Source organism: Pleurodeles waltl, chromosome 11 (genome assembly GCF_031143425.1).
Source record: "Pleurodeles waltl isolate 20211129_DDA chromosome 11, aPleWal1.hap1.20221129, whole genome shotgun sequence".
In the NCBI taxonomy this organism is placed as follows: domain Eukaryota; kingdom Metazoa; phylum Chordata; class Amphibia; order Caudata; family Salamandridae; genus Pleurodeles; species Pleurodeles waltl.
In genome coordinates this window covers 738,970,327-738,989,652 of record NC_090450.1, presented here as the reverse complement: position 1 = coordinate 738,989,652, position 19,326 = coordinate 738,970,327, and the positions used below count along the sequence as shown (strand labels likewise).

The window sequence follows — 19,326 nt, the reverse complement described above, 5'->3', positions numbered from 1 at the left end:
ATTTAATAGCTTGTTACTAAATAGCCAACAAATGTTTGCAAAGTAGTAAAAGGTACGTTCCCCCTTAGGTATTTATGATAAAATGTTTCTATCCAAAGCATTTACATGATTTCAGCTGATTATGAGTTTACACATTTGAAAAATATTATTGTTTGGATTCTGACTCCAGAACAGGCACCCACATCTGACACCTCTTACTGATTTATCTGTTTGTACATGGTCTTGCAGGGGTGTGGAATTTAATAAAATATCTACATGTCCATGGGACAGGTTGCTTCTTAAATCTACTTGTCCTGTAAAAAAATCTACTTGCCCCCTTGGTGCCATGTAGTGCGGCGATAAATTATGGCAGCAATCTCATTATGTAAGAGCTCTGATAATGGCTTCTCTGATTATGCCAGGGCTACTACAATAGTAGGGCTTGAATACTTGCAATTTTAAACCCTACTATAACAATTTCCTTATTTTGCCACCTTTCTGCAGATCTACATACTGGGGCTGGACGAAACAGTAAGCAATAGTTCCAGGGCTGGAATGCCATTGAGTCTGCAAACCTACTAACTTGCATTTTAAAAGATTTTCACCAGCTCTTCTCTAATCTTTTCCTATAATGAGAAAAGTTGGAAATTTACTCCTAACAATGGCAGAAGTAGAAGTTCTTCCAGGGGAGAGAAAAAGTGGTTGGAGGGAAAGTGAACTTGTAAGCGCTAGATAGATTTTCACATGAGCAAATCTACACATGCATATTTGCTTGTGCTACAATACAGTTCACAAATATTTTGTAGAAGTACGATTTCCTGATCTACTTCTGTAAGTTCTTGTAAATTCATGCCACTAATTCAAAGACATATACCATGTGTGCACTTTTGTGGCTTTCTTTTAGAATTGGGTCCGTAATTAGGTCTGGCGTTAACAAAGACATTTTGTTTTTATTAAACTTCTATTTTTCTCTCTCTCTATGGCTGGTTTTACTGTGAGTGATCGCATTCTGCTCTTCCACAAGGAGCTTTGTTCAGTGCCAGAAACTACTACGGCGAAACAAAACTGGGGTGGCTCCCCTGCAAAGAACATGAGGGGACCTCCCGGCCTCCTCCAGACTCCCTCAGTGCAAGTGCTGTGCTGAGTAGGCCCCCTGGGGGGGGGAGGGCTTTGTTACGCTACTGGTGGCAATGTGTGTTTTTTGAGACCAATAAAACGTTTTTGCTTTTTGTGTGTGTTTGTTACAATGGTGCGTGCCTGGCAGCTCCTACAACAACAGAAGCTGTGGCAAAACAAGATACGCAGTGATGAAAGCAAAAGATTCACGCAAAATGTTGGCTCAGTTGGCTTTGCCAGTGCTTGTTTATTTTCATGCTTGTTCCCATAATCTTGTTGAAAATGGTTACACTGATTTTACCATAAGGAATATTTTTTAGAAATACTAGCATACATCAACACATTTTACTAAATGACGCTTAAAGAAATAGCACTTAAAATGTCATAGTAGTGACACTTTTTTTCTACTTGCATTTTTTTCTGAACATTTTATTTTGAAAGCAAAGAATATCACTCTTGCTTACCAGTTTCTGCAAACATTTACATTTATTCAGTTAGCACTGTGGGAGCATTATACTTAGCCTCATATTGTTAAACCTTTCGAACATGTATGTACACGTTTTTTTTTTTTTCTGGAACCACTGTCAGTAGTGCAATGTGACCATAAAACGTTTACTTACAGCACTCACCATAATAATTAAGGTTTTTCATTAATTAACCATAAATACACATTTGAACAGTATTAACATATGGACACACATATCACCTCAACTGCAGACCGTTCCCTTCTCTGTAAACTGGCAGCCAAAGGGTTTCCGCTGCAGGGGTTGGGCATACTTGTCCTAAGGACAAAATAAATATGAAAACCTGTTGCCCTTGTCCCCAAACAATATGTCCTGGGCGTTGGGCGATAGGAATTCCAAATCCCTGTCTTGGCAACCAGATCTCACTATTTGAGTGACCTGATTGGCTCTGGGACTTGATGGTAAAAGGCAGGTCCTATAGTCCGAGTGTCTGTATCCTTTTCATTCTAGTAACTCCTTAACATGGTAGTATCATTCCCCTAAAAGATTCTGCTTTAGTAAGGTGCTTTTAGTTAAATGAACTCTGCAATTATTGATTTGATATGAATTTTCTGTGTTAAAAACATGAAAAAGTTTCTGGTTGCTGTCATTTTTTTTATTATTTAAAAGTTTTTAAAATTTGAGAAGGCCATCTTTAAAGTTGTATTCCAAGATCGCGCATGTGCAAGGATATTCTACTATTTGTGAATTCAAAGAGAACACCAATTATAGAAAACAAATTTTACAGATACGTTTTTTGCCGTACATAGTAAGCAAATTGCTTGGATCCAATTACCCTTTCCATTCTTGATTTAACAATGTATATTTACTTTAGGGGCTCTCAAATGTTCTGATAAGATTGTGTATCCATACAGCTCGTATTTGTTTCTTTCTCATTGTCACATGAAACATCACATAAATCGTGAGATCTAGATTACCCAACTAAAGTGCACCTCACTAGATGAAATTGCTATCCCCTAACTCATTCACACATACTTTCTGTGGTTTGATTTTGCGAGATGTGATTGAAGCTGCATTTTCCACTTTAAACTTCTGCCTTTGCAAAGAAGAAGGTTCGTATTAAATAGTTTGATAGACTTGCATTTTATAGGGTCTGACAGTTTTTATCTACATTCCCTCTAATACATCCACCCACTCTAATTAGTGTCTACACTGCCCAGTACATTTCATACCAGGTCCGTAATGGTGAATCTTGGTGGTCATGTGTTTCTCAGTTACCACAAAATGCTGACAATTTCCAAACACCTCAATCTTTTAATTTTATGATACTCCATTTCTGGTTCTAAGCTAGTAAAGCACTGTAAATAAATAACGTTGAGTGAACTTTGTCGACGTTTGCAATTATCAAATAAGATCAGCAGTGCATACTTTCTGATTTTCCATAACCCCTTTTGTGCCTGAATGTGGAAACCAATTATTGCCTTTTATGAGCCAGTTAGTAATAGGTTACATATTTTTTTTCCAAAATTAGTTAAGACAGGTTTCTTAGGTATGGCATGCATTATTAATCTTTATCCCAGATTAAATCTTTTTGGTTAAATATTTTCACAAATGAGGGCGTGGCTACTGCCACCAAGATGGTGGACCTGAGTTTTGCTGCTCCTGTCCTCTGCTCAATCGCCACTTGACAGCTGTTCCATTCTCTCTTAGGGGATCTCAATTGATAGTCATAAGCTTTGAACTGTCCGACCCACATGCAGTCACTGCTTTAAAATATGTGCTCTTAAGTGTGAATGTTAGCCTTGTTTTCTGTAAGGCCTGGAGAAACACTTAAGACATGAATAGTTTGCAGCTTATAATAAAAGGCTACAATGGCCAATTTCTTCTGATTGTATGTAAAAGAAAAAGGTTTAAAATGTGTATGTATATATACACACAATTGTCTGGAAATATATATATATATATATATATATATATATATATATATATATATATATATATATATACACATACACACACACACACACAATTGTCTCAAAAAAGGTCATTTGACTAAATCACTTCCACAAACCCTTTTTTTTTTTTTTAAAGTATAAAGATGAAGGAATAGAGGGCAGTGCAGCACCATAGCCTGCCCTTATGTAACTGTGAAAACAGCATATGTGCCTTTAAGGACCCAGAGACCACCAGTATCCCAACATGCACCCAGAGACCACCAGTATCCCAACATGCCCAGAAGGTGGCAATTGATTCAGTTCTTTTTTTTTTCAGCTTTTGGTGACAGGATTGTGGAGCACTGAGCTTGGCCTTTTTTGGCTTTTCATCTTCAAAACTCATTGAAAACCTTTGACACCTGTTTGACTTGATGAATGTCATCTGTAGCATTGTTTTTCTGTCTTTTTCTGACAGAAAAAAAGTGTCTTTAGTCAATGCCATCTGTGTTTGAAAAATGTCCCCGTGGAAAGAAGAAGGCAAAGTCAGACCCTCATGTCCGCATCATCTGCCTTCGTGATAGTCACATCCCAAACAAGTTCTCACACTACAGGTGCACCCTGAGGGAAAGAGAGAGGATTCACCTTCATTGAACAGAAGAGCAATGCAGGCAATAGCAGGTGCACTCTGAAACTGGGAGGTCTAAGAGGAGAGGGTCAGTCCTCTACCAGGGCTCTTCCACCTTCCTCTCCAGACTCCAGGCGTGGGAGATCCGAACAGAGAAGCTACCAGCAAAAAAGAAGGCTTTCAAGGTCTATGTTGAGGGTGTAGACAGCAAGACAATTTAGGGTTCCTACATGTTAACCTTTGAGAACTGGGTCGACGTCAGAGGAGATGAATTTTGATGCCGAGGCATAGGAGGTCGTCATTGAAGACCGATGTAGAGGGAAGGGAAAACTTTGACGCTGGGAAGTTTGTTGACATTGATACTTTTGATGTTGAGGAGTCTCAACATCGAGACATTCCAAAGAAAAGAGAAAGTCAAGACCTCTATGTCTACCATTAACTTCAGACTCTTGAGTACTCCAGGACGTAGCCTCCATCGTTGCCTATATTACTCCAAGACACTCCTGCTCATCCTTCATCTCTGCCACCTCTTCCACCGCCTCCACCCACTTCGCCAGCTCCTCTTTCAACACAAACATATGTGGAAGCACCTTTTCTAGTGGCACCTGTTATTCCATCGCCGAGATATCCTTGTACCAGATCTTGGCACAGATTCAGAGTTGTGGTCACATTCACAACACTCATTACTCTCAGCACTCTTCTTCAAGACAATGTTACCAACACTGTCTCAATTATCCAGATTTAGGACAAGGTCATGGCACACATTGCCATATTCAACTCCCTTATCCAGCGCAGGAAAATAATCCCCTACCTTGTCTAACTCTCCTCAACTAAGTGTTGCTCCAGTAGACTACATAAACACCTTTCAGGAGGTACTCGTAAGGGGGTTTCAAAACTGAATATTCTGTTGTCTACCTCACAACATCGGTAATTATTGAGACACTCCACCGAGCGCCATCCAGGTCTTTCCTACCTCTAGTTAAGGGATTATTGGAACCAGCAATGGAACTATTTCTTACGCCTGCTGCCACCAAATCAGCTCCATCGAGACTCAAAAAAAAAAAAATACAGACCTCCAGAACAGGCCCCATTGTTTTTCCGCTCTGATCCACCTTATGATTTTGTGATAACTCTAGCTGCAAAAAAAGGAGCATTCAGCTGTTCCATCCTCTACAGTTCCTCTGGGCAAGGTGAGTAAAAAGCTGGATTCTGTAGGTTGCAAGATGTGTGGTACAGCGACCACTACAGTGAAGGCAGCAAGTGCATCTCCTCTGCTAGGTAGGTACGACAGAGCATTATGGGACTGTTTACAGCAGTCTGCTTAACATCTCCCAGGAGATTGAACTGAAGATTTCTTGAGGTAGTCATTGAGAGTTTGATGGTCACAGATCAGCTCATCAGTGCTGTGGCAGATACTTCATTATCAGCAGCACATGGATACTGCCATATGGGTTACCCCTTCAAAGCATTCTTGGATCCGTTTAACAGCTTTGAAAGAGGAATCCCTCCAACAAATACTTAATCTGCCCTTCTTCTACTGGAAACACCTTATTCAGTAGCCATACCGGCAATGAAATGGCAAGGATGAAATTGGAAATGGTGACTCTGAAAGCAGTGGGCCTGGAAAAGCATAAAAAGAAATGCAAACATGCTTATAGGACTTACAACTTGCGTTTTTACCGTCAGAGGATTCAAACCCCTCACTGGTTGCAAGATCAACAACAACAGCAGCAGCAAACACCATTCAATCACCAAAAGTGTCTTACTCCTAAAGGAAGATCTGCCCATCAACCTGTCCAAGCAAGAAAGCCTCCAGGCTGCTCCAAACAATATTGCTCTTTCCCTGTCTTCCGATCCCCACTCCGTTAGGGGGCAGTATTTCTCATTTTCTGGAAGAGTGGCAATCCATCACTACAGGCGCCTGAGTTTTGAATATTGTAAGGAACGGATATTGTTTCAGGGTTACCAGCCTGCCACCAAACATTCCACCAAAACAGTACAACACACATCCTGCTGCACAAGCAGTGGAGATCCTTCCTCACAAACAAGAGGCACAGGAATTTATTCTCAATATTTTTAGGGGTGAAAAATAAAGGCCTCAAGAATAAATTCAGGCCCATATTGGATTTCAATCTCGCCAAAACAATGCGTCTGATAAGAAACATTTCAAATGCTTTCCCCTTATCAAATGTATCCTCCCATCCATCAAAGAGACTGGCTTTGCTTGCTAGACCTTCAGGATGCATACTTTCATGTTCTTATAGCCAGGAAACACTGCAAGTTCCTGGGGTTTGTAGTGGATCGTGATCACTGCCAATACAAGGTTACTTCCCTTCAGCCTCAAATCGGCCCCAGAACATTCTCTAAGTTTATGGCAGTGTTTGCAGCGCATCTCAGGAAGCTCTAAATATTCACCTATCCATACCAACAACTGGCTTATCAAGGCGTCAACCAGACAAGAGGCCCAAACCCATTCTCAAATGACGATCTGTGTACTCCATTGACTAGGGATGTATGTCAATCACAGCAAGTCCACATCTTCTCCAGTCCAGTTTCTGCATTAACTACAAGCAAGACTGTATCTTTTGGAGGAGAGAATGTTATCGATCCAACTAAAGTTTCACTCTCTCATGAAAGTCTCCTGTCCCACAGTCGAAGCAGTGTCATCTCTCCTAGGCTCAATGGCCTTGTGCAATTTTGTGGCCCCGAACACCCGGGTCCACATGAGACTACTTCAAGACTGTCTGGAAGATCAGTTGGACCAAAGTTCAGGAAACTAGGAGAAGATCTTTCTGTCTCCCAAAGCAATACAATCTCTGAAATAGTAGTGTTCTCCAATGAATCTCCTTCAAGGGATGCTTTTTCATCAAGAAGTTCCCTCTTAGATAGTAGTAACAGATGCCTCTCTGTTCAATAAGTTAGCGCACATGGATCATGTTCAGTTTCAGGGAGCATGGTCTCAGAGGGAAATGACTTATCACATCAGTCTCCTCGAGCTACGTGTGATTCATCTCCTGCTGAAAGCATTTCTCTTGTACTTCAAGACGAAATCCCTTCTTGTCCAGACGGACAACACAGCAACAATGTACTATTTGAACAAGCAAGGGGGGAACATGTTCCAGACCACTGTCTCACAAAGCCCAGACAATCTGGAATTGGCTGATAGCCAACTCATCTTCCAGGGGTTCAAGACGTTCATGCAGATTCCCTAAGCAGGGTTCTTCAGGAATGCCACAAGTGGGCTCTTCACTACAAAGTTGTACAAGGCACATTCAAGACTTCTCCTTGAAGTTATACCAACCAGGGACACTGGGAAATGCCCCATGAATCGACTGATCCAGCAGATTTCCCTGTGCCTTTCTGCTGATTCCCCCTGATTCCAGCTGTTCTCATCAAACTGTCTTACTCGAGGGCCAGAATAATCTCTGGAGTGGCCCTGACTATGGTGATTCACAGACCTTCTCCACATGTCTGAATGTCCACACATGAGGCTGCCATACAGACTGGACCTTCTCACAAAGTTCAGAGACCAGATGGTTCTCCTTGTGGCGTAACAGAAGCCTTGCGAAGGGGAGTGAGCTTCAGGAGACCCCCCTTAGCAAAACTGGTAGGTGGTAGGTGGTAGGCTGGCAGGAGGAGCCCACCTCCATGTTCTTTGCAGGGGGGGTCCTGAAGTTTTATTACGCCATTGGTTTCACCCCAATCTCTCTTGGCAGCATGGTTCCTGAGCTACTGCAGTACAGACATTTGAGTCTGCCACTAGATTATGTGTACATTCTCAAGGAAGTGGAAGAGATTCTATATCTGGTGTTCCGAAGAGAACTTTGATCTGACCAAGTACCAAGAAGAAGCTATTCATCCATATTTGCTTTCCCTGGGCAAATCAGAATTAAAATTCTCTTCTATAAAAATTAATTAAACATCTGTTACTGCCTACAGAAAATGTCCTTCACAAGCTTCTTTTTTTCACAATTCCTGTTGTCAAGGATTCTTTACAGGGTTTGGAAAAGGTTTTTTTCTCCCATAAGGTGCCATCCCCTTCCTGGGAGTTGATTATAGTCCTTTCATGACTCATGCAGGCTCCTTTTGAGCCTGCTCATAAATCCTCTTTGCAACAGCTTTCCTCATAGTGATCACGTCAGCAAGTAGGGTTAGCGAAATTAAGGCTTTATGTTCTCACAAACCATACACGGTTTTCCATTTTGATAAAGTGGTCATGCGGACTCATCCTAAATTCCTATCAAATGTTATTTCTGATTTTCAGGTTAATCGGACAATTTCTTTACCTACCTTCTTTCGACATACTTCTGCACCAGGTGAAAGATATTTCCATTCTCTGGTCATCAGGCAAATCTTAAAGTTTTACCTTGATAAAACAAAAGATCTCCCCAAGACAGGTGAATTGTTTGTAAACTATGGACTAGCCTGTACAGGTTTAGCCATATGCAAGCAGCCATTTCCAGATGGATAGTGTTGTGCATTCTGTAATGGTACCAGAAGGCAAATAAGGTTCTGCCCAATGGACTTACAACTCATTCCACTAGAGGAAAAGTAGCTACGACTGCTTGAATTAGAAATATTTACATTGCTGAAATTTGTAAATCAGCTACATGGATATCTGTTCACACTTTTACCAAACACTATTGATTGGATTCTGATGCTAGATTAGATGCCTCAAGTAGGACAGCCCTCTCTGAGAAATGTATTTGCTTGATCTTATTAGTTGATTGTGTTCTCTGTCCTTTCCACTGCTCTTTCGTGGGAATGGGCTTGCTACTGTATTAAAAGCTTAGGACTGTCAACGGAGATCCCTGATAAAGAAGAAATTATTTCTTACCTGTTCCCAATCCTGTCTCTTGGGGATTGACACTGAAGTCAGAACACCTCTGCCGTCCCCAAGCCCCCGTCCTCCCATCCCCCCCAGTGGAAATGACAGAAATTATTATTAGAACTAGCTGACACTGCAACATCTAGGCAAAAAGAACTGAAACAACTGCCACCTGCTGGCTTGATGGGATACTGGTGGAATCTGGGCCCTTAAAGGCGCAGACTCTATTATTATAGTTACATAAGGGCAGTTACTGGGGCTCCACTGTCCTCTATTCTTTTGTCTTTATTATTTTTTTTTTTTAAAAGGGGTTTGTGAAAGAGATTTAATTAGTCAAATTACGCTTTTCCCGCCAATGGCACATAACTCAATATGACTAATATTTTATATTATTTTATATTATTTTAGAAAAAGCACCACAAATAAAGCAGCCACTGATGATGACGAAGAAGAGGATGAGGAGGAGACATTTCAACAGTCCTTTGCTTCCCCTGATTGGAAGAGCAGTAGCCCTGTCCACTGGGGCTCAAATACAAACCGAGTACCGGACTCCAGCTGGAACTGCACAGAGGTGAGAAACGGCACACATGATCTGATTATGCTACGAGTTGTAATCAAAGTTTTCTAATTATTTTTATCTGGTGTGTGTATATTAGGTAGTAGCAGTATACACCTGTGGCTTTTTAACTCAAAACCTCTTGACAACAGCAAACATTCTGTCAGTAAACCCACAAACCAGAAGAAATAAATGGTGTTTCCTATATATTTGTTTGTTTGCCAAAGCTCACAGTGTTTCAGAGAGCATGCTGAAGGTTTCTGCCATAAGCTGTACAGTACAGCAGTACAGGAACTAAAGATTATTTTTGCAGCTTCAGGTGCTTGGACGGTGCCCGCAGGAGGCAACAACATTAGCAGCAGGGTTCTCCTTTCTCACTTATACTGAAAAAAACACTTCTGACCTCCCTTAAACACATAAATGTGCCCAGTTGGGTGGACTATCCTACAATTTTAGCAGATCCGTGGACTGTTACTTTGAACCATTGTGTTCTCATTGTGCCCCGCCATTTCAGGATGCTCCTTTTCACATTCCCCCATTTGATCTGAAGTGTCAGTCAGCCATGCCACAGATACTTTCCTGTGAGGTGTTGACCCCCCCGAACAAGAGAACCATCTTCATATATGTATATGGTACTTCTTTAACTCACACCTAGCCAAAAGGCAGCAGAATTCTGTGCATGGTAAAAGGCAAGCAAAAAGGGAACGAGTGACAGAAGTAGCTGGGTTGTGAACCATTAATGTATTGTGATGTAATGTTCTTTAATGAAGCAATTCTTCAACTCTTCTTCAACTTTCTAAATTGGAGCAACATTGGCATTGTCCTGATGGGGATATTGTAACCATCATGCTGTTTCCTGAGATGAAGTATAGTCAGGGATGGTATTCACATAACTTTTTGGCCTCTAAGAAGGAGTGATTCCGTTTGGCCTATTCTGCATCTATAGATCTGAACACCTTCCTGTTTTAGAACAAGTTAAAAATGCACTCTTTCGTGCCCATCCTGCTGGCTGGCGGAATACCAGGCGTTAGTGACATTGCTTGACTTCTTACTTGCAAGACCCAGATTTTTGCGTACCAGCTTGCAGTCTCACAAGAAGTATCTGCAGTTTGCAGTGGGTTCCATTTGCCTTCTTTCCCATTGGCCTTCATAGCGGCCCTCGGCGTCTTTACAAAAGTTATGTCAATGATTGCGGCTCATCTTGCCATGTTTTGGATACATATATTTCTATATCTCAGTGACTAGTTATTGAAGGTGGGCTCACCACTGCCCATGACAGCCACCTCCACAGCAATGTGTCTATGCTTTTGATGGCGGGTTTCAGTCAAGTACCCCAACTTCCACCTCAAGCCCACTCAGTGTTTGATTTTCATTTGTGCAGTTTTGACATAATTGCTCTAAGGACTGTTCCCCTTGCAAAGTCTGACATTTGGGATATGATCCCATTGTTTCTACTGGGGTCTTGCCTTCAAGCACTGACTGTTCTGCAGCTTCTTAGGCTCCCATATTTTCCTTTTCACAAATGTATGCCAACACATGAGGGCACTTGCAGCCTTCATTTTTATTTACCCGTAGTTATCACAATGGTGACTGATTTGGGGGTCACCTAGATGACCTGGAGATTTAGGTTAATCGGTCCCCTGGAGAACAGAAGTGCCCCATCAAGCTGCTAAGGTTGCACCTTTTAAGACATGGAGGTAAGGATGGCAACTGATGTTGATACAAATGATTTCATCACATGCAAAAGAGGTACCCAAGTCGTGGCCAGAGTCTCACAATGTAACCCATGGCCCTGTGAAGTTGCTACCTTCTGTTTCCTGGATCCATTCTGGCTCATGAAGATTCAAAAGGTATGGAATATGCAGGACGACTTCGACTACATAGATTGTCATAAAAGGAAAGTAATTTGTTATTCACAAAATAAAGAACCAGATAATAATCTGGGTGAATCCCTCAACTGCAATTGAAATTTTCTTACAATGTGCATAAATATTGATAAATATAACCCTTTTACCCTGCCTATATGGCTGTGACAGAAAATGTCATCTGTTTCAGAAGCAGAATACATTATGAAATGTCTTGTTGTTCTACCTTTGTTTCCATGATATGTTAACATGTTGTATTAACCATCCATATCCCTGTTACATTATTTTAGTCCTTAACATATTGGACTGTGTTTATGTGTTTTATGTCCATGAAAGTCATTGCAGAAAATGTATACACAAACAACTTCTGGTTGCTGATGTAGATAAAGGCTTGTAGGCCAGGATAATGTTACACCTCCAACTGTAATATTTAAGGGGCCCACAATATCTCAAAAGGTTAGACATGAAATTGTTGTGATCCTATGAGCAACGTGTGTCTGAGAATGAGTACGACTGAGCTGCTATTTGTTACGAGTACAGTATGCAAAAGAAAACATGTTTTTGTAATAATGTGAGAATATTTGCAATAACTGTAACTGTCTGTTTTTAGAGTAAAAACGTAAGAAATAATGAACTGTATGGGTTTTTTGAACAATAGAACAATGTGATTGATGGGCTCTTCAGTTTCTGTTACATCCATACCAGAAACATATTTTAAAGGAGTGAAATAAACATAGCAAGGAGAATAATACAATTCTTACACGTGCAAGTCATTTAGAGAATCTCCATTTGTAGAGCTTCCCTGGCTTTTTTTTTTATTTGAGTAAATTAGCCTGGTTTCCCCTTTCCCTGTAGCATTAATGGCAGTAACTGAGTTCATTTAGATCACTTATTTCCCAGCTTTGCACAGTAAACTATCCTATGATCCATCTGGTTATAATTCGTTTCAGCACTCCCCTGGAGCATTCCTGCGAAGATTTGGTACCTCCGTTGAAGAGCTGGTAGCTGAGAAGGCTAAACTTGAAGACTCTGTGACTAAATTGCAACGCGTAAGATAGTTTCTGTTTTTTATTAAAATATTGTCACACGCCTACTTGAACCCTGAACAACTCATTAAGTATAGAGTTCACAGAAATGGCTAACAAAGTTCCCCAAGCACACTAATGAGCAAACCTGCTAATTTGTACCATCACACAGGACAAATGTATAGACTTATCTCACATAGACACTAATGGAGCTCATGTGACTAAAACCAATACTAAGAGGTGTTGCAGGTATAGACAGGATCCGTGAGACAGAGCGCATTAGACCTTCAAATTATTAGAAGAATGTAAAAGTTTCAGCTCTGGACAAGTTAGTTTCAGATTTCTGGCATATTATTGCCAAGCATTAAAGGGAGGTTCAATACATCGGAAGCCGTACAGCTTGGCACTACAGAAAGCAAGGGCAAACAAGGTGGAGTCTGAAATAACCGTAATACTAAGACATATTGGGAAATCTCACACTAATACGGGTTTTTGTAACATCTAGGCTGGTGTTTTTTTTCCATTTGAATATTCCCAGCCCTATCACACACTTCTGCCTCTAAAACAAGCATTAGGCCCTCATTCCAAACACAGAAGTAAATCTGAAATTAGAATTTGCACCCGATTTTTGGATTCGGATTTTATTACATTTCTGCATACTCTGCTTTTCCTACTCACACATTCCTCCATATGTGACATGGAAAAATGCACAAAAGTATAGGTGCAAGATTGCAGGGTGAGACAGCCTTTATAATGCAGCGTTTACCACACAAAGCATTTACCATCCAGTTAAGTACCAGGCAGGTAAATATCCGTACCTCTGCCACACGTCTTTAATTTTTTTTCCAGGTAACATAATTATTATGTTATTTGTAGGTAAGAAAGGGAAGTAAGAGTAATTTTACGGGTTGGGGTGGCTAGTGGTAAGGGGAGGTAAAGGTGATTTCATGGTTTGGAAGTGGGAAGCGCTATAAGAAGTATGGGTTAGTTTTATGGGTAGGTAGCGGAAGGAGAGATCAGGAGTAAATTAAAACATTGGAGAAAGAACGTGTGTGTGTGTGTATACACACACACACACACACACACACACACTCACTCCCTCCCCCTTTCCAGCTTTGAGTGCCAAATAACTTATCAAAAAAGAGTGGGTACCCTGGGAAGTTTTCAGGCTTTAGGTGGAGAGCAGCTCCTTTATATGGAACACGCTACAACACCCCTGACACTCCAAATCTGCTCACCTCAAATGTCTGTTTTTCTAGCAGCGTTTTTAAGCATAGGATCAACAAAATGCCATCCATGCTGAGCTAGAAACTGACAAAGACTTTTGCCATTGTTAGAGCACGGTCGTTATGCTGAGTCAAAAAATGACAAAAGCTTTTTACGATTCTAGGCACAGTATTACAGCTTTGGATTGGCTAAATAACATCGAAGCCAATAAGGAATGAATAAAATCAACACATTTTTTTCGTTGTTGTTAGAGCTCATAAGAGAGGAAGTATCCATTTTCTTATCACTCCCCTCAGTAATGTTTCCTCTGGACATGCAAACATTTACACCACAAAGTAAGTAAGGGGTCAGCTGGGGTGGTATGAATGAAGAGCAAGGCCCTCATGACAAAATGGCAAGCAAACCACATGGGTAAATATGATTCCAGTCAGTAGCTCCTCACTAGTTTCCAACCTTTGAGTTGCAGACCCCTTATTGGGGAATAACAGGCAATACCTGGAATTACCAAGTCAAACACTGCAAGTTTTTCCTGACCCCCGGCTTTTTTCACTGACACTTTTTATTACCTGCTCTGGGCTGGTGGGAAGTGCCTGGAAATCTCTGTGGTAAAACCAGAGCCAGTGTTCCTGCACTGGTAGATTCAAGTCTGGCTACACCGGTCATTGTCCAGAGCAGTAGCCTCACTCTGTATCTGTATCTCGTAATGAGGCCACATAAATATTGTCACATTTAGAGTTCAGTGTTAATGGAAGATGTAAGATTTCCTAGCTATCATAACTGAAAGTTTCAATTCTATGAAGGACACAGAGGCAAGGATTAGGCTTTTCTCTCTTTGCTTTATTAGACAGCAGCCTTTGAAAAGCAAAAGTAATACTCTAAAACAACAAACTACATTTCCCATAAAGCCTAGGGAATAACGTCAATAGTTCAGTATGTCAGCCAATCCCCAATGAGAGCGCCCTTCAAGAGCCTCTGTAAATGCTTCTTCCCTCCTTTCTTCCTGCGACCACAGCCGAGGTAAGTGATTTTCAGTTGTGTTTACTGGAATCAGTCCCTAAGGGAAAAACATAAGAGGGTGAATGTCCCAATTCCCTAAAGGTACATTCATACATATAATAGGCATAACAGTATTCATTAAATATAGACAACCGAGGTATAACAGCATTCAGTTAAGAGACAACATGGCCGTATAAAAAGAAAAATCCAATAACCAGTAAGAAACACACTAATTTGTAAATCATTGAGAGTCTCACATGAAGGCTAATGTGATACCAAGAACAGTTTAGTAGAGGGGGCAGAGATATATTTTGAACGGTGGGCTAATCCTCGCCCCTGTGTCCTTAATAGAATTGAAACTTTCCATTAAATAGCTAGGAAATGTTACATTCTATGTCAGGACCGTAGGCAAAGATTAGGCTAGTTCAAAGCTTCTCTACTACAAGTATTGCCGGATGGTGGACTGGTTTTAAAATTCAACTGGTTTAAAATAAAACTTCTTAAAAGTAGAGTCCGAAGACCAGTCCGCAGCATTGAGAATGTCGTCAAAATGGGTACCCAAAGAGAGAGCCTCAGAGGCCATGGCCCCCCTGACAGAATGAATCCCAAAGATGGAAACATTGGTTCCAAATCCACCTGGTAATAGTGGGGGAAGAGACCACCTTATGGGGTTTTGTGAGGGCAATTAACAGCTGTTTCTCTCCTGGGGGACAGAGCTCCTCCCTCATAGCTCCATAAGCTTTTTTTGCCCTGACAACACAGAATTTTGGGGAATGCGTGAACATAGAATATGAAACAGTTCTTCAGTTGCATTTCGTTTTTGAGATATGGAAAGTCACTCCCTCTGGAGTGAATAACCTACTTGTTACATCCGAAGCTCTCACGTCCGAAACTCTGGGGCAAGATACAAAACACATCAGGGTAGCACTTTCACTGACATTTGTTTTCGGGATAGATACTTATTTGAAGGCCAGAACCTGAAGAGACGTTAAACCTTATTAAAGTCCCAAAGCTCAGAGTATCTAGGTTCGGGGGGAATGGACAGCCTGATTCCCCTGAGGAGTTTGCATACCAAAGGTCGCTCCCCTGCCAATATACAAGAGCGAAAGGTGTTGATAGATCTATATGGCGTGCCGGTTGATGCCAACAAAGCTGAGAAATTCATGATATGGGGACACTGCCCCCACGGGCTCAATCTGTCGTTGATGACACCAACCTATCCATCTAGTTCCGGTCAAACAATAGCATTTATTGGTGCCATCTGACTAGACCCTGGCGAGTAGGGAGGCAGCTTTTCGTGAAATGCCTGGGACTTTCCATCGTTCCTGGTAATCCACCATGCCATGAGGTGGAGAGAACGTTCCAGGACTAGGTGGTGAGGGTTCCCTTGAGGATCCAGAAGGAGATTAGAAAGCTGGTGTACATGAATTGGAAAATCCCAAGTAAGTTCAATCAAACTTGAGACCTCCAGACCTGGGTAATTGTCACCAGGCTCGCCTTTTGTACCCGAACCTGGGTGAATACTTGCATGATCATAGCAAAAGAGGGAAACTCATAACTTGTCTCCTGGCTGTAATCTTGGACCGCATGGGGATCCGATCTCCAGCTGCAAGACCGGTCCACCTAATGGTCTAGCCCGGAGGCAGAAAGATAAATTGTAGAAGGACCCCATAAGGATTGGATCTTGAGAAATACGAGCGGGTGCAGTTTCCACAGGTTCGCATTCTGCCAATTTTGTGATTGACAATTCGATATCTGATTAGAACTCCATGGCATGTTCCGCTGTCACAGATATTTGGTGGGCTAGCCAGTAGGACCAAAAATTGCGGGCAGGGTTGGAGAGGGATTTCGACTTTGTGCCTCCAAGATGGTTGATGTACCAGACCGCTGCCACATTTTCCATCTTGAGTAGAACGCAACTCTGCACCCTGTCTTTGGGCCAGCATTTCACAGCGAAGGCGGCAGCCATCAACTCGAGACAGTTGATTTGGAGGGATTGTTCCGCGGAAGACCATTTTCCTCCGGTGGAGAATTCCCCACATGGGGCTCCTCAACCCGAACCGCTGGCTTCGGATTCTATCACCAGACCTGGTCGGGTGATGAAAAAGGCCCTGCCGTTATGTGCTTCTATGTAGGAGATCCACCATTGCAATTCCTTCCTTGTTTCCTCGGAAAGGGGAATGAACTGCGAATACGCAAGACCTCAGTGCAGATGAAAGGTTTTAAGGTGTTGTAAAGCCTCATGGTGCAAAGGGCCCAGAAAAAAGGCTTGTATGGATGAGGACAGAAGACACACGATTCCCGCAAGATGCCCTAGGGAAATGGTGGGTCTAGACAAGTTCCATCTCAGTTTGTGTCTGGTCTTGGACAGCTTCTGAGATGGTAGACTCAGCATGGCTTGGATGGAATCCACCATAAAGCCCAGAATGACACAGGGCTAGAGATTACTTTGTCTTGTTGATCACAAAGTCCAAAGATTCCAGCAGATTGAAAGCGGTTTGAAGATGGTTTGTCAATCGTGTTGGCCATTGGGCCATAGGGACAATGTCACCAAGGATCACAGGTGTTCTTCCACTGGTTTAAATAACTCTGTGAAACACCAAGGAGCGCACGATAGACCGAATGGCAGAAATATGAACTCGAAGGTCTAAAATCTCCTTTGCAATTTGAGGAAACATCTGTGGGGAGGGAAGATAGGGACTGTCAAATAAGCATCCTTTAGGTCTCTGCGTACCATCCAATTATTCTGTTGGAGTAAGTCGCGTAGGAGGTGAATACCCTCCATCGTGAAGTGGAGAAAGATCAGCAACTCATTGAACTCTTAGCTTGATCATGGGGCGCTGCCCCCCATCCCTCTTTCCCTCCAAAAGGAGGTTGCTGAAAAAAACAGAAGGATGCAGTTGAGAGTGGACAATCGCTCCCTTACATGGTAGTTGAGTGATCTCCGCGTCCACCAGAGCTGTATTGGTTGGGGAGAAAGTTAAGGGTTTGGGCCTATGTGGTGAGAATGGTGCATCGTAGAATTCTATCTGAAAACAACTCACTGACAGGAGAACCTAGGCTTCTGATGTCAGGGTTACCCAACTGTGAAAGAAATGCTATAGTCTACCCCCAAGAGTGATCCCTGAGATGGATTGTACACTAAACTTGGGAAGTATTAAAGGAGCTGTTGCCTCTAAAGCTTCTATGACGAGGCTAGCTACTGGTGGGGGTAAAGGTTTATGAAACAGGAGGGGTCTTGCCACTTTCATGACGTGTACCTGATCCTCTGGAGGCTTGATAGCCAGCCCGGCCGGCTCTGGCAAAAACACGGGGTGATAAATTGTGTTTGATGGATTTTGGGCCTTATCCAGGGAAGTAAAGGTGTTATCGAATTTACCTAGCTCCCAGATAAATGGGTCACCGCCGAAGGCCCTCTTGGGAAAAGGGGCCTGCCTCGGACGTTGTCAGTTCCCTCAGTTAAGGGTCTATCTTTATTAAAAGTGACCAGCGACGTTCTGTGGAGATCGCACAGTTTGCGTTCCCCAGGAATATTATTGCTCATTGAGCCCAACCTGACAAAGCCTCTGAAGAGTTCAGGGATCCAGATGACTTGGTATCCTCTGCCATGTCTAGTATCTTATATAGGGGCCCTATAACATCTAGTAGCTTATCCTGACATGAGCGCCAGGAACGATTTATCCCCTTCTTGGGGCCCCCTATGAATTAGGCTAGGAAAGTTGCCGTTCTGGCATTGACCTTGGGTTCAAGATAACTTTGTCCTCTGAGGGTTGAGGACATTCCACCCTGAAGCGGTTGCAAACTTCTTTATCTAGGGGCTTCCGTAGACTACTCACCGCATAAGAAGCCACTTTGGGGGCTGGGGACCACTCCGCCAAGCATGGGTGCAGTAAATCATCTGGGTTCAACATATCTGAGTCTGGGTCCTGTTTGGGGTCAGGAGCAGGAGTTGGGGATTTGCCCTCAGGGCGCCACGGTCTGGCGTGCCCCCATCATCATCATCATCATCATCATCATCATCAGAGGTATTTGGGAAGTCATCCCCATCCAAGGGGTCAGGTGAAGTGGAGAGATGGGGATCCCAGAAGAATCCGGCAGAGGAGAGGCTGGGGGGGAGGAATCATGGGATTCCATGAAGGCCTTCTTAAGGCACGCAAAGGTGCCAAGATTGTCTCCCAGGTCCTCTGCGTACTTGTGCTTGGCTTACGTGGTGGGAGAAGACTGCCCTGGAAGTAGGAAGGCCAAAGGCCCAGAGGTATCTTCCCTCAGAGTGAAGGGTTGTTGGCCTTGAAAGGCCACTTGGAGAACTTTCTTCTACAATGGCGCCATGAGTTGGGAAACCACCTTTTAAATGGATGCGTCCATGATATGGCAAAAAGTTTCATCAATTGGGAGGTAGGTAATTTCCTCATCCTCCACGTGCTCATTGGTCCCCTGCATGATTGTGTCTGAGATCTACTTCAGATTAATAATTGAGAGGGAAGGATTTAACCTTGGGGGTGGGGGTACCCAGTACTTTAGGTGCACTACCTAAAGTAGAATTTAGCCCTCCAATAAAGCTGTAAAAGGTTTGGAAAACTCTCCCTGTATTATTATGTAGGGCAGTGTTCCTTGAAATGGAGTGATAGTGCACAGTGTCCTACCCACACAGGTGTTTGGACTCCAGGCGGGGGTGCATGGGGTTAATTAATCACCGGCTGTGTGGAAGGGC

At 42.5% G+C, this 19,326-nt stretch overlaps 1 protein-coding gene across 1 annotated transcript in view; it reads left to right on the top strand.

Moving 5' to 3' along the window:
• LOC138266081 (trichohyalin-like) overlaps positions 1 to 19,326 on the top strand; it is a 475,778-nt gene that overhangs the window by 121,845 nt on the left and 334,607 nt on the right. The window contains exons 9-10 of the mRNA XM_069214443.1: positions 9,355 to 9,517; positions 12,318 to 12,416. Of these exons, the coding sequence (XP_069070544.1) occupies positions 9,355 to 9,517; positions 12,318 to 12,416 (262 nt within the window). The remainder of the gene's footprint in view (positions 1 to 9,354; positions 9,518 to 12,317; positions 12,417 to 19,326) is intronic.